The sequence below is a fragment of the Xyrauchen texanus genome, chromosome 7 (assembly GCF_025860055.1).
Source record: "Xyrauchen texanus isolate HMW12.3.18 chromosome 7, RBS_HiC_50CHRs, whole genome shotgun sequence".
NCBI lineage: Eukaryota > Metazoa > Chordata > Actinopteri > Cypriniformes > Catostomidae > Xyrauchen > Xyrauchen texanus.
The window spans coordinates 42864983-42879997 of NC_068282.1; the positions used below are offsets into that span (position 1 = coordinate 42864983).

Here is a 15015-nt window from a genome sequence, read left to right on the forward strand (position 1 = left end):
GGGCGTTCTATACCAGAATGGAGCCAGGTGGTTGGTTGGTTAATAAAGTAAAAGGGATTCATGACAAATGCTGGAAAGTAAAAGTCATTTCAGAAATGTAGTATTTTGATAAAAGATTGTTGTTGTTGTAAAAACCGATAAATAACCAATTAATAATTTTTATTTTATTTTCATTTTTATTTCATGTTGCCTTTAATTTTCCAGTATGTTCAGTGGCATTAAAGGGGTCATGAAATGAGGAATAACATTTTCCTTGAGCTTTTGACATATAAGAGTTTTTGTACAATACAAACATACTGCACTGAATACATTTCAGAATTCAAAACTTCCTCCTCAATGCAAAAAAAAGCTTTTTTGAAACCAAGCTGCAAAAATGCCTCGTTTTCTACTTCCGCGAATTTGTAACGTCACACGGAGACCTTCATTAATGCGTCATCACCTCCACTTCAAGACATCATTGACTATTTTTACTTCATGGCACCTTTGGCCCGCCCAATGACTCTCAATCGGAAAGGTGAAGAGGAGGGAGAAAGACAGATAGGCCTACTATTCCTGCACACCAAAGGGGACAATTAAAATCACTGTTGGTGCAAAAAAAAACTTTACTAACATTATAAAATGATTAAAAAGTCATTAGCAGTCATGAGCCCTTTAATTGTATGTGTGAGCATGGCTTTGTAGGTATAAACAAAAGGGTTACATCAAAATCAAATAATGACATTACATTGCTTAAAATTAACATACAACTTGTTTTATTTTTCTTGTCGCTCTTTTAGTGTCATTCTGAGGACCTTGACAGGTACACCCTCCTTTTTTAACAAACTTTTTTTTCTTTCTGAAAACTTCAGTAAATACCAAACAATACACCAGAATACAGAGTTGAAATAGATGAACAGGACATGAAAATACATACATACGGTATCACATTGAGGTGAATGTACAATGGACACAAGAAAATAGACCCCCTCCAGAAAGTATAGTTGGATTGGAATACAAAAAAAAATACAATATTAATAATTATTATTATTATAGAATGCCAAAATAAACTTGATACAAACTAAAAAAAGAGAATTTGTCTGTACATTTTTTACATAGTGGCCAGTGCCAGGCACCTGTTTGGGAACAATAAACACAAATTGTATAAAATCTGAAGAAAGAAAAACATCAGTGCAGAAGCAGCTTTTAGCTGTGGTAAATTCTACAAAGACAACTAGTGGGACTAAATTTGTGGCCATCTACTGAGTGCAGCATCTTACTCTTTTTACTGTGGCAACTTCTACGCAACTGTTGATGGGTATGACAATGTAATGGGCTACACGCACCAAGTCTCATTCCCCTTTAAGAAGAAGAGATACCCTTCAGTTCTTCGTAACCTCAACTATTTCTTCTTATGAGGTAGCATGTGAGGCATCTCTGAAACCTGACCACATAGGACATGACCATCTCAAGATGGCAATGATATATCTTACACATTGTACAGTCTGCATGTTAGCAGTCTCAGAAGAGGCTGCCTTGACATTTCTGAAAGGGCTTTGACTAAAAAATTTGTAAATGTCAGGTAGATCGCAATATAAAAAATAAAAATAAAAAAAACTGGTCACAGTGACCTTTGAATAGGGTCAATCCATCAGCCTACTTTACAGTGATACAATACAGTAAGGTGATGGACAAGAGGTGAAAAGTCATTTTCACTAGTTAGCGTTGACCTATGCATGACAAACACTATGAGAAGAACATTCAGGTATTTTTCAATCGATGCGATACAGTGAGCTAAGTATGCTGACTTAAAAATATAAAAGAAAACATCAGACATAGTGAACATACAGGACTATACAGGAATCCAAAGTAGACTGTTCATATACTTTCTTCCACTTTTCTACTCTTAAAGATTGACATGTTGCTGTTTTTTCTCATAACATTTTCTGAAATATGATATGTTTAGTCATGTCACAGTATTATGTAATCCAAGTGCTTGAATAATGCTAAAGTCCAAAGGCAGAGGAGAAGAGTGAGACAGGTATAAAACTGAGGTTTTCTTTCTGAAATCAGTAGGGAGAAAAGTACTTGTGTCCTTAAATCCATGAACTTGTGGAGAGAACTACATACTGGGTTCAGAAACTACCTGTTCATTGAGCTAAGCTACCAAACATGGCCGAGATATGTAAAAAGGAGTCAAAGGTTTCTATACAGAGTCACTTTGTAGGCTTGTTTTTGAAAGAGGAAAAAGATCATTAAAAAAGATCTCAATTTCCTCTTTGTAACTATTAAGTGCTTTTGAAAGACTGAAAGAACAGAGCTGCATTAAAAGGTCACACAATTGTTCTTGATTAGAAAACAGACCAAGAACACAAGTTACACTTTCTGGTTGGTGTTAAGTATAAGTAACAGACTTTCATGCAAGTAATTGTAACTTTATTTTTTCCCTCTATAGGATGGTAAAAAATGACATTTATCAAGTCCTGTCTTACTGTGAACTCTACTTAAAGGATCTTAGTAACAGTATCAGTCACGTTTCTTGTTTCTGCCTCGCCCACCTGAGCCCCTCTTCCCATTTTCTTTCCTTCCCTCCTCTTTCTCTCTGGATGGAGATTGTTGTGTGCAAAGTTCATCTGCTGCTTCACTCTCCCCTTCCCTGCTTCCAGAACCACTGCTTTGCTGCTGGTTAACCTGCGCTAGTGCCAGGTACGGGTGCTGAGGCAGAATGGAATCGGGTGATGTAGCAGCTGTTGAAGCTGAATTGTGGACATCCTGGGAGCCGGCGTTGGATAATGCTCTGTATTTGAGTCTTAGCTTGTGTGGCAGCGCTGTGCCTTTCATTTCGCCTTGGCTGTCTCCAAACTGGCAACCTTCATTGGTGACCATGGTTGGTGAGGGTGCTGACTGATGAATGGCATGATAGCAACCAGTATCAGAGGAAGAGGATGAGGGTGATTCATCGTCAGTGGAGGCTTCCTTATCTGAGCTGCGAGGGTCTCCGTCACTAGAGGAGGTATCCTTGCCTGAAAATGAGTGCTCTTGGTAGAAGCCATCTGTTCTTGGGCAGCCTTCATATGTGAGCACTGGGGGCTCCTCGTTGAGAGTGTCGAGGTAGGCATTTGAGCACTGGTATAGCTGGGCTTTTCCAGATTCATTGAGAAGATCTGGGGCAAAAGAATTTAGGGTGCTCTCCTGCACCTGACCTTGTCCTTGAACATTTAGGTCATGTTTCTGAATGACAAACCGCCGGCTTTCCCTGGCATCTGCTTTGCCATTTGTGTACTCACAATTTCGTGAATTCAAAGACCTCCTGGCCAGCTGCTGTGCCACTTCTGAAAGAGTCTCTAAACCATCATGTCTGATAGATAGACTGCACCCTGTTTGAGTAAAGTTAGCGATTTGTCCATTTTGTTGCAGTTGGGACACCACTTGCTGCTCCATGTCCTCAACATTTTGGCTCTCTACTGGGTAGGAGCTGTTTCCAGAACGGAAAAGGATGACACTTCTCTGGGGAGTGGCAGATGGAGGGGCTGCGGTGTTGATCTCTTCTTGTTGCTCCATTTCTTGCATTTGGTGAGTATCTAATTGTGCAAGACATTGATGGCCATTATACATGCCGTTAAGAACACTTGCCTCAAGCCTGTTGATATCCATTCCAGAGCTCTCATGCTTGATGTCATAGTTTATAGGTTCAGGGCTGTCCCGCGATGATCCATCGGACATGTCGGACAATGATCCACGGGGGGAGTACTTGGGTAATGTTGAGTGCCGTTCACTCCTGGTAGGCTGCTCAGCCTCTGAGGAATCAGAGTTCATCATTACCTGAGAAGCACTGGAATATCCACTGCTTGAGTAGTATGAATTTACAGAGGTTACTCCGGTACCATTAGCACCATTTGCTATCACCTCGGTGTCATTGTTGATCTGCTGGGTTTTCTCCATATAAGAGGCAGAGCTTATGAGACCAAATCTCAATTTCAATTGCAGGAGTTCGGTCTTCAGTCGCACATTCTCCTCGTTCAGTGCTAAAACCCTGTTCTCCAGCACCATATCATTGATCCGGCGCTTCTCTCTTGACCTCTTGGCAGCCTCATTGTTCTTGCGTCGTTTTTCCCAGTAGGACGCATCTTTCTTCTCATCTGAGATGAACTCACGTTTCCGCCGACAGCTTGAGTTGGGTTTTGGTTTTATTAGTCGGCCTTGACGTGGAGGGCTGGCGATTTGAGGAGATGGCAAACTCTCGCTGTAGTTTGAGAAGGTTTCTAAAGTTTCCAAGCTGGCACTATTGTTTTGGGTAGATAGATTTAGGCTTTCCATTATGCTCTTATTGAGGCCAGTTTGTATAACTGGCACTGAGTGGACATTGAAATTTAAAGTAATACAATTGAGGATTAATTTGTGATTAATATTTTAAAAACGCACTTATGCACGTATGTGGTTCTGTATTCCTCCAAGGAGGAAGAGTTCTGATTGATGTTATTTTCTTCTCTAATGAGTCTTTTAAATGTTCAAGTGTCCAGTTTCTTGTCCAAAAAGATAAGAAAAAGATGAAATTCAACAAAAACATCCGTCATTGGATAGGTTGTTCTTGAGTTTTTCTTTCCAGAAAAGGGAATGTGCCCTATTTTTGTTTAGCTTTCTTTCAGTTCTGTCTGATTGAAGACAATACAAGTTTGTTAACTTGGACTTGGCAAAGCTCCTCCTGAAACTGTTGAAGCCAAGTTAGATCTTGTTATTGATGGGTGACGGAGGTAGTGTAAGCTGAGGTTACAGTCGGATAATGACCTCGTTTTTTCAGGCACCCTCCTAACGATCTGTCTCAGCTCACTGTTTTGTACCAGTCTTTGTTGAGCAGATCTGTAGAGACAATGAAACAGGATTTGTTTACTAAAAATGTGTCTACCACAATTCATAAAAAAACTGGTCATACAGTTGAGGCTAAAACAATACAGTAAAAAAATATATAATGTAGGTTAAAGTTAATATGATCTATATACAACCCCAACTCCCAAAAAGTTGGGACAGTATGAAAAATGCTAATAAAAACAAAAACAAGTGATTTCTAAATTATATTCACCCCTTGCTATATTGAAAGCTCTACATCTACACGTTATATAATACTTTAACCTGTGAATTTCATTGTTTTTTCAAATCAGGTGATTTGAAACACGCTACAAAAAAGTTTGGACAGTCGAGTGTTTACCACTGTGAAACATCACAATTTGTTCTAATAACACTTATTAAGCATTTGGGCACTGAAGACACAAGTTTGTTAAGTTTTCCCCCATTCATCCATTATGTAGGTCTTTAGCTGCACAATTGTATGGGGTCTTTGTTGCTGTATGGTGTGCTTCATAATGTGCCACACATTCTCAGTTGGAGACAGGTCAGGTCTGCAGGCAGGCCAATCTAGTACCCACACTCTCTGCTCACACAGCCATGCACTTGTAATTCGGCCATTATGTGGTTTGAAGTTGTCCTTCTAAAAAATGCAGGGATGGCCCTGGAAAAGACGCTGCTGAATGGCAATATATGTTGCTCTGAAACGTTTACATATCTGTCTGCATTCATGGTGTTCTCACAGATGTGTGAGTTACCCATGCCATGGGCACTGACACATCCCTGACACATCCCTGGCACATACAGTGACTGGCTTTTGGACCTGGCGCTAATAACAGCTTGGATGATCCTTTTCCTCTTTGGCCCGAATAGCATGGCGGTGTGTCGAGAAGGAGGGCGGGGCCGGACCGAGAGGATGCATGCCCTGCACTGAGTTGCCCAATCAGCAGGCGAAAGATAGAGGAGCCAGGGATGCCAGAGAAAGAGAGACGCACGCGGTCGCTGTGTGTGTTTGTCAATATGTTGCTATGTTCCAGTTCAGCTTGTATTTGATTAAAGTAAATTCGGTTCCTGCTTCCTCCTTTCCTGAACCTTGTTTGTTACAGACGGCTGTGTTTTTCAAAAACTTTTTGAGATGTGGACCCTTCAGACCAAAAAAACTGTTCCACTGTTCTACTTTTCATTTAAAATGAGACCAAGCCCAGAGAAGTTGGCAGCGCTTCTGGACAGCGTTGATGTAGGGCTTCTGCTTTGCATTATAAAGTCTTAACTTGCATCTGTGGTTGCATCGACGAGTAGTGTTGACTAACAAAGGTTTACTTAAGTTATTCCAAGCCCATGTTCATGATATCCATTACAGATGAATGCCGTTTGTTAAGACAGTGACGTCTGAGAGATCAGAGATCACGAGCATTCAGAAATGGTTTTTGTTTTGTGTACTGTAGAGGGTAAAATGCTCCAAATCTTTCCAATTTGTCTTTGGGGATTATTTTCTGAAACTTCTCTTGGAAAATTGACAAATCTTGAATGATTCTTGCTCATGAAAGACTAGGCTGTTTTTGGAGGCTCCTTATACAGTACTATGACACAATTGCCTCTCCTGTTAAACAGCTCCAGTTTCACATGCCTTGTTATTTCAACTCGTCAAATTGTTATTAGTCTCAACTTTATTGGAGCGTGTTGCAAACAACTGATTTGAAATGACTGTACATTTTCAAAAACACAATTCACAAAGTAAACATCATATAATGTGTAGTTGTAGTGCTTTCAATATAGCAAACAGTGAATATAATTTACAAATCATTCCTTTTTGTTTTTATTAGAATTTTTCATACTGTCCCAGCTTTTTTGGGAATCGGGGTTGTATTCTTACAAAAGAATTACCAAGTAGTTTTCCAACTACAATTTTTTTTAACAAAAATTCATAGACAAAGGTCAAACGATACATTAGTCCAAAACTAAATTCTTATTGCAAGTTTCCAACCTTGGCAGCTATTGAAATTCTACTTCTCTCCCTGTCCTAGGAGCTCTAGAGAAATTTAGGTCAGTAGAGTACAGAAGCACGGCAGTTAGGAGACCATGACGCGCTGCAGTAGGGCACGTAATAAAAGACACCTGACTAACTGCCAGGTCTGTAGGAGAGCGATCAAAAACATGCAGGGATGGAAAATAATGGAGGGAGACACAACAGAAATTGTGAAATAACCCTCACTCTTTTTTTTGGACATTTAATTGTGATCACAACATAATTTATTGACATTGTAACTAAGTACATTTGGTTCATTAAGAATGAGTACATAATGTGATTCACTGTTTACTAATGTTCAGCATTACTAAACCACTTATTAGCAAATACCCTTGGGTAATTCTTTACACAATAGAGGTAGAACTTTTTTAATGACTTCCCATACAGCTATTTGATTTATTCTAGTTTTACCCAAATTTGGGTTTGTTTTGTTTATAGTAGAGAAAACTGTGATTTTTATCTATCTGTTTTTGAGACATTTTTTGTCATGTAAAACAATTAAGCCTTTGTCAATGTTTTTGTGAGCTCATACTATTTTGCATCTTATCGTGAGAATCTGAGTTTATTTTACATAACCACACCAACAGTTATTTCACCATCTCTGAAACAAAACCTCAACATTCTCTACATAGTTAAACAATTAAAAAGAAGAAGAGGAACAAGAAAGAAAAACATGAACAGCCAATTTTTCTCAATACCAAACATAGAACTTTAAAAATGCATGTTTTGTTTAAGCCTGATTGAATGCACCCTTTTCTTATACCGCACAAGTGCATATTACTTTGTATTTCTACATTGTAGGTAACTTGTTTCATTATGGTCCAATTTACAGTATTGTTGGGATTATTTCCATTAAAACATAAAGCACAAAATAATTTGGTTCATGCATGACCATTTTTCTGTAGGATCGCAAACAAGAGCATGGGGAGGGCGGTGAAGTTGTGCATGTGTCCCACTGACCTAGAAACTGACTGCTCCGTAAACTCTGTGTACGCGCACTTGGTCCGACTCTGCGCTGTAAAATAGGTCAGTGGGGCGGCAACAGAGTGTGTGAGCGCGCACGCGCGTAAGTGTGTGAGAGAGAACGCGCCTGAGCAGGGAAGAAATTATAGTGCCAACCAAAAATAGTGAGCTCGGGTGTGGGAGGAGTTGAGGATTCCAGTTGGGATGAGAGAGGAATTTACCAGCACTGCGGAGGTAAGAACAAAAAGAGAGAATACGTCAGCAGTGGAATATTAGATTAAAGCGGGCTATGAATCACGCCAGTGATGTGCTGATATGCAACCAAAGAACAAGCATTTTTCCTGAAATGCAATGAGGAAGAGGGAAAGATTACACAATTATGGATTCTGGTTTTAAGGCTCACAAATGTACAAAATGGACCTGCTTTTATAATGGCATTCATAAGCCAAGAAAACAGAGAATGCAGTATTGTGCAGTTCACACCGCAGGTTGTGGCTCAGTGCCAGATTGTTATCATAGTTGAGGTACCACTTTGGGACATCTGAGTAAAGCTCAGATACCTAAGTTACTATCCATATGATGTCTGCAAACCATATATTTAATGGCAGATAAGTAACTGGTACACTTATTTTTCATGATCAAATAGGGAAGACATGAGTCTTTTTCTTTCTCCCTTCTCTTTTAACCACATACAAATTGACATTATTGGTTTCTTAGGTGTGTTTACTTTTACTTTCCCAAAAACCAGAGACCACAGTTCAGGAAAAGAGACTGAGGTCAAAGCAAACACACAGTCCCACAAGGATAGTGTTTACAACTGGAAGCCTTCATGCATGTGTTTGCCCAGTCACATGCAGGCAGAACTGTTACGCCTCCATCCTCCTCCCAAACTAAAGGCCAAGTAGGCCAATACGAGGGCAAGATATATTGTGTTTTGGCTAGACTCATAATTACTGGAGTTAATGCCGAAAGCACAATAGCTGTCTGTGAAAATCAAGTTCGCACCACATACATGGTTCTCAAGTCATCAAAGTTTAGGATACTTGTCAGATTTCATTATGCGAAGGAACACACTGTTTCTTGCCCCATTTGCCAACTAAATTATGTCTTTTGAAGTCATTTTAAAAGAAAATCTTGCCTTGTTTTGATTTTAGACGGATGATCGGTTTTACAAGAAGTTTGGGAGCAATGTGAGACACTTTCAGATTCCAGGCATTGCTGAGTTGGGAGTGGTGGAACTGTTAAGGGCACAGTCTACTTAGTTTGGTCAGTCTTTATGAATCAAGTATTGTAACACATTACATTTTAAATTCTTTTAATTGGATTGAAGTTACTTACGGTCAATAAAATTAATTACTTGGGTTCAGTGTTGGCTAAGGTACTTATAAATATTAATCCACTACAAATTACAATTTATTTCCTCTAAAATTGTAATTTGATTACTTTACCAATTACTTAATTGAAAAATAGTCACATTACAAATTACTTGACTTTTAAGATACTTTATAAAATACTTTTACCGCTCAACAAATTCAAAATAATGTCTATATTTCTTTGTTAGTTCTTTCAAAAACCCAGCTCCTCATATTTCTCCTTCACAACGACTCATTGCCAGGCCATAATTTGTGTATTCAACTTAAATAATATATTAGAAATAAGCATAACCCTATAACGTACTTAAAAATAATGTAATTTTATTTATTTTTTTTACATATTACAGTAACGAATTACTTAGTAATTGGATTACACCCAACAATGCTTGGGTTCCACATATTTCTCAAATAATATTATTTATGTAGAATACATTTAAAACCTAAATTATTTTAATATATACATCTGGTTGCATTTCTGTGGCAGTTTCTGTGTGCACCCCATAATGACAACATTTAAAACATTAAATCAAGTTGAAAAACAAAAACTTTTCTATAGAAAGTCACTTTTAAGTAATGTGATACATTTTTCAATGAATAATTAGTGAAGTAATCTGATTATAATTTTTGAGTGGTAATTAGTCATTTGTAATGGATTACTTTTTGAAGTAACTTACCCCATTGCACAACAAACAGAAAAGTGGCGAAACATCAGAGGAAATTAACATTGCGAGAATAAAACATTGTGAGGTGATTATTGAATAACTCGTGTGTCTGAGGAATTCCGTGAGTAGCATTTCAATTCCAAGGACTAAACCAAAAGCGCTCACTTATAATCTCAGTTTAGATCAAGGTCTTTCTCCTCGCGCCACGTTGTGTGGCCGCTGAACAATTGTGCAACCCGACAAACCCCACGCGTGGCATGACATTGCAATGCATTGTCCTAGATGGGAGCCGCCACGCATTATTTTACAATATGCGTCGGAAGAAACGCCGACTTGCAATTTAGTTATTGAACGGTACTACAGCAATGCAATGACATTAACTGACCCCACGGCCAATCGTGCGTTGGATTTCGTAATGATAATCACCACCACCTCCCCCCACGCCACGACAGTCTCGACTTGACATTGAATGTGAATATATAGGCAATGCACAATGCAAAGGTATTTTTTATTTTTATTTATTTTTTTTTTTGCTTTACCATACAGTTCACAGTCATGTAATACCACACGGAGGAATGCAACAAATTAAACAAAGAAAATAAACAGACATTGAAAACCGAAATAACTTCGCAGCGAAGCGTTTAGAGTCATGCCGACATGTGTCGGTTTCCATGTGAACAATAACATGCCCTGGCCACGTTGCAAGGCAGCAAAACCAAGAACACAACTGCTCTGTTTGTGAATAAAACACTATGCGTGCATCAAACATGATTCAACACACAAAAATGAAATATTACATACGCATTTGAACTCACCTAAGTGAAATATCGCATTCCCTTCTTTACAAAAATAATCCGCTTTTATTTTTCAAAAGATCGGTCTTCCGCGCTGTGTATGCTGTTGCCTGTCCCTGTTCTGATCGTTCTTCCCTTCACAACATGAGTTTGTGCTGAAAATATCCCGCGTGGGTAATGATCCACTCACCGGCTTTGTGTCTATTAATGTGACTCCCTGAATGTGGTGCCATTCGCAGTGTCTCTCTCTCGCCCTCCCTCTTCGTCCTTATGTTATGTCGGGGCTTGCTCCAGTTTTCCTCTCTTACTCACTCACACACTCTCCTCTCGCCGGCCTCGAATGTGTGTTAGTAGGTCAGCGGTTGCATAACAGAAAGCTTTGGATGCCTAGTCACGTTTTCGTTCATCATGATGACTATACGCAAGCCACCACTGTTATCGAAGAAACCGAGGAGATGAAGGTAAAGCTCTTCTCCCGATTCAACAGTACGACATTCTCCAGATATAGCTGATGACCACAGATACGACACCACAGTGCAGTTGCTCAAACACGCCTCTACGTGCTCAACATTTGGCTTCTATGGAAAGAGGTTACGAGACAGTAAAACTGTTGCGTAAATATTCAGAATTACATAAAAAAAACATTGAAGACTCCGAGAACAGTTTCAGTTTATTACAAACTCAAACTTCTATCTATCTATCTATCTATCTATCTATCTATCTATCTATCTATCTATCTATCTATCTATCTATCTATCTATCTATCTATCTATCTGTCTGTCTGTCTGTCTGTCTGTCTGTCTGTTAGTCTGTCTGTCTGTATGTCTGTCTGTCTATATCTGTCTGTCTGTCATATTCAATAATACAAATACTACATAAAATATAATATACATATAATAATGTTCTATAACACATTATAGAATATTATCTATAATATATATTCTATAGTACGCATACTACATATCTAAAATATATTAATACACAAAGGTATTAACATACCTTTAATAATAAGTATAATACATATTCATAATGTAATGACATGTATATAACATATAATAATATTCAGTGTTTTATAGAATATTATCTGTCTGTCTGTATTTCTTCTGAGGAAATATATTTAGATTGTGACATATCATTGTGGTGCAATGCATTTAAATGGAAGTAGGCCTATCCCACAATTTTGTATTCAGTGTTACTCAGTGATTTTTCTGAATTTGTATATTTAACAGTGGTACCAATAATCTCATGCCAGCTGAAATGATCTGAAATAACCTTGTGGTCCACCTGAAACCAAGACAGTATAATGCCACATGCTATATGATCAAGAGGGGAATGTATGCTAGTTTTAGGTCTCCCCCGGCAGCCCATTCACTCCCCCTTCATCTGTTGCAGTGCTGACGGACAATACACAGATTGGGGGTGTTGGCCTTGAACTTGCCTCTTCCTCCCCTCTGCCTTTCCCCCGGTTCACTCACAGCTGTGTCTGCTACAGTTCCCTAGGCAACCGTTATGCTGCCTGCCTAGCAACTGGTTTTCCCTTTTCCCCCCACCTCCCTTCTTGCAGAGGGGTTGATCAGGGGTGCTGGGAGAGACAAAGAACCCAATGTGTGTTTATCTAATCTAATCGTGAAACAGGAAGGCGCATAGGCATCCTCTGTGGAGCTGTATTGTCTAAGCAACCACACTCACTGATCCAGTAGTATATTTGAGATCCAAGGGGAGCAGATGTTTGCAATTATGAGTGAGGGCATTATTTAGAAATCCTGCCACATCTTCATTCATAAAATGCAGTGTGAATAATACAAATGACACCTCGGTGTTTACAAATAAATACATTACATTTTGAGTCTCTTTAGCTATGTGTATTGCATGTTGTTTTTGGCAGGTTTGCTTGTAATTTAAGTAAGAATACACTCATTTTATTACATCATATTAATCACACATAACAACCAACCTATAAATATATAAACAAAGCTTGGTAGTACCCCCACATAGGAACATTTATTGCACTTCCATTGATTAATTAAAGACATTATTTTTTTTAACAATTACTAATCGACAGGGCATTCATCACATTTAACATTGCAGCTTACATCTCAATTCGTTTAGGGCAAATCAAAGACATAGTTAGGGGGACACATCTTGAAAGGAGCACAGTCAATCAATATCTTTGTCTCTCATGGCTTAAAATGTGCCACAGAAGTGCTGATGTTGACACTGAACCTGTCTTACAGAGAACAGAACTGTGTGAATCTCTATAGGTAATAAGTTAAGAAATGTTGCTTTCTTCTCTCCTAATGTCTATTCAGTGCAGGTGCACCATTGCCTGCTTCACTAAATGTATATTTTAGCATTGAATGTCAAAGTCACACATTAATATAGGAAATCAATGACTTCCAGTCTCACATCTTTAAATAGCTGTTTAGGTGCTGACGCTGCCATTGAAGCTGTTGCTGTAATCAGCCTCTTATGGCTCCTACACACTACACAACTTTCAAAGACGTCGGATCGTAGTACCGTTCATATTACAAAACTGTCTGTCTTGTCATGGAAGTCGTAGCGTTTTCAAATTAGACGACGAGAAGTGATACAAGATACGAAAACAAATGCATGATCCTATGTTATGCATTTCAGAATGCTATGTTTATGTTTTTAATTGCCTCAAGGTATCATATATTTTATTTGGTTACAATATAAAAAAGTAGCTCCTACTGAAAAATCTACCTATTTGCTTACCTGACTGTCCAAGAGAATTGGCAATTTCTCTTCAACTCTTCTCTATCTCCACACGGTTGTGGTACAGTTCAGATGAAACATCAAATGCCAATGTGTAAAACACAAATTTTTCCTCCATTTCTTCGGTCCAATGAGACTTTCTTGATATCACAGCCATGCTAGTTGATATTCTGTTGCAGGTATGTCAGGACTCCTCCCGCTGAAACTTCCCGTGCCCCGTTTCTTGCTCTCTCATTGGCTGTAGGTCAACGCTGCGGTTGTATTCAGTCAAAACATATTTCACACTGCACGATTTGGAGTCGCAGACAGGTCCAGATATTTAACATTCTAGATATCTCGCTGCCATTGGCGACATGTCGGCAATTCTCTCAAATCACGTCTTTGATAGTTCTTACATTGTGATCGTTGCTTACAGGAGCGAGCTCCGATTTGCCCCCGATTTCAGGCTTTTGTTGGCGAGCTCCACAAAACTGTTGGCGAGTGAAAATCAGGCTTAAAATCGTGTAGTGTAAACTGCATTAGTCTTTTGCGCTGTGTGAGCCTAACAGAATGCTGCCTTGCAAAGAGCTGCCACCAGCTGTATACTGATAACGAATGTAAGTTTTTCTTGTTTTAGATATAGGGTTCCTATAGCTCAACTGGAAAAGTATGGCGCTAGCAACGCCAGGGTCATGGGCTCGGTTCCCTGGTAAACTGATAAAAAAAATTATACCTTAAATGCACTTTGAGTCGCTTTGGATAAAAGCATTTGCCAAATGCATAAATGTTAATGTATATACCAGAGTTAATAAAGTGTGTTAATAATACGACTATAATTTTTAGAGTTACTTCTTTTCCTTTTACTTAAAGGAGGTGACATGTAAAAAATAAAAATTAAAAAGTGTATTTTACGTACAGTTCCATACCATGTGCTAAATCTACAAGATGTTTACCATTTGTTTTGAAAAGTAAATGTAGTCATAAAAACAGTGTTTTGATTTTTTAAGTATTACTGACCTGAGAAAGCTATTTGACATAACAGATATACATTCCATAAGACAAAATAGAAATTACACAAACTATTCTGTTAAAACCTTTCACTGAAAAATGTATTGTGTGGTGAAGTAATGTCACATTTAAATGTGTTTTTGTTTTCATGCCTTTTATTTTGAAATGATTCATGCTTCCTTTTCCTGTTTCATGACTTGTGGTTTCATTCTCATGTGACCCTCTTGTTTCACCATGTTTATTGGTCCTGTCTTTTCTTTGGTTCATGTTTCATTGTCTTGTTATCAGTTTTGTATTTTCATTGGTTTACTTGTTAACTTGTTTTCCTAGTCTGTGTATTAATCCAGACTCAGCCATCAAACCCGCAGGGTTCTCTGTGCACTGAGCAGATAGAGCAAAAGACCTTTCAGGTAAACACAGAGGTGGTGGTGTATGTTTTATGATCAACAAATCCTAGTGTGATCAGAGGAACGTACATTCTATGAAGTCTTTCTGCTCTCCTGATCTGGATCGAGCATTCTGGTTACCGAGGGAATTCTCAGCAGTCATTATCACAGCTGTGTACGTCCCCCTACAAGCCGACACAGACTGGGCACTCAAGGAACTGTATGGTAGTATAAGCAAGCAGGAAACCACACACTCTGAGGACACATTTATTG

General features: G+C 38.6%; 1 protein-coding gene across 4 annotated transcripts; it reads right to left on the reverse strand.

Annotated features, from left to right (window-relative positions):
• Window positions 1-235: 235 nt before the first annotated feature.
• On the reverse strand, window positions 236-11127 carry nfil3-5 (nuclear factor, interleukin 3 regulated, member 5). Of its 4 annotated transcripts, none has more exons than XM_052131093.1 (3): window positions 10824-11127; window positions 7802-8030; window positions 236-4833 (listed from the first exon to the last, which is right to left on the reverse strand). In XM_052131093.1, the coding sequence occupies exon 3, from the start codon at window positions 4291-4293 to the stop codon at window positions 2503-2505; it is 1791 nt and encodes a 596-aa protein (XP_051987053.1). In that variant the 5' UTR covers window positions 4294-4833; window positions 7802-8030; window positions 10824-11127; the 3' UTR covers window positions 236-2502. The 4 variants fall into 4 exon arrangements, with proteins under 4 accessions (XP_051987053.1, XP_051987051.1, XP_051987052.1 ...); XM_052131091.1 differs by having other exon boundaries at window positions 10655-11127; XM_052131092.1 differs by lacking the exon at window positions 7802-8030.
• Between the last annotated feature and the right edge of the window lie 3888 nt (window positions 11128-15015).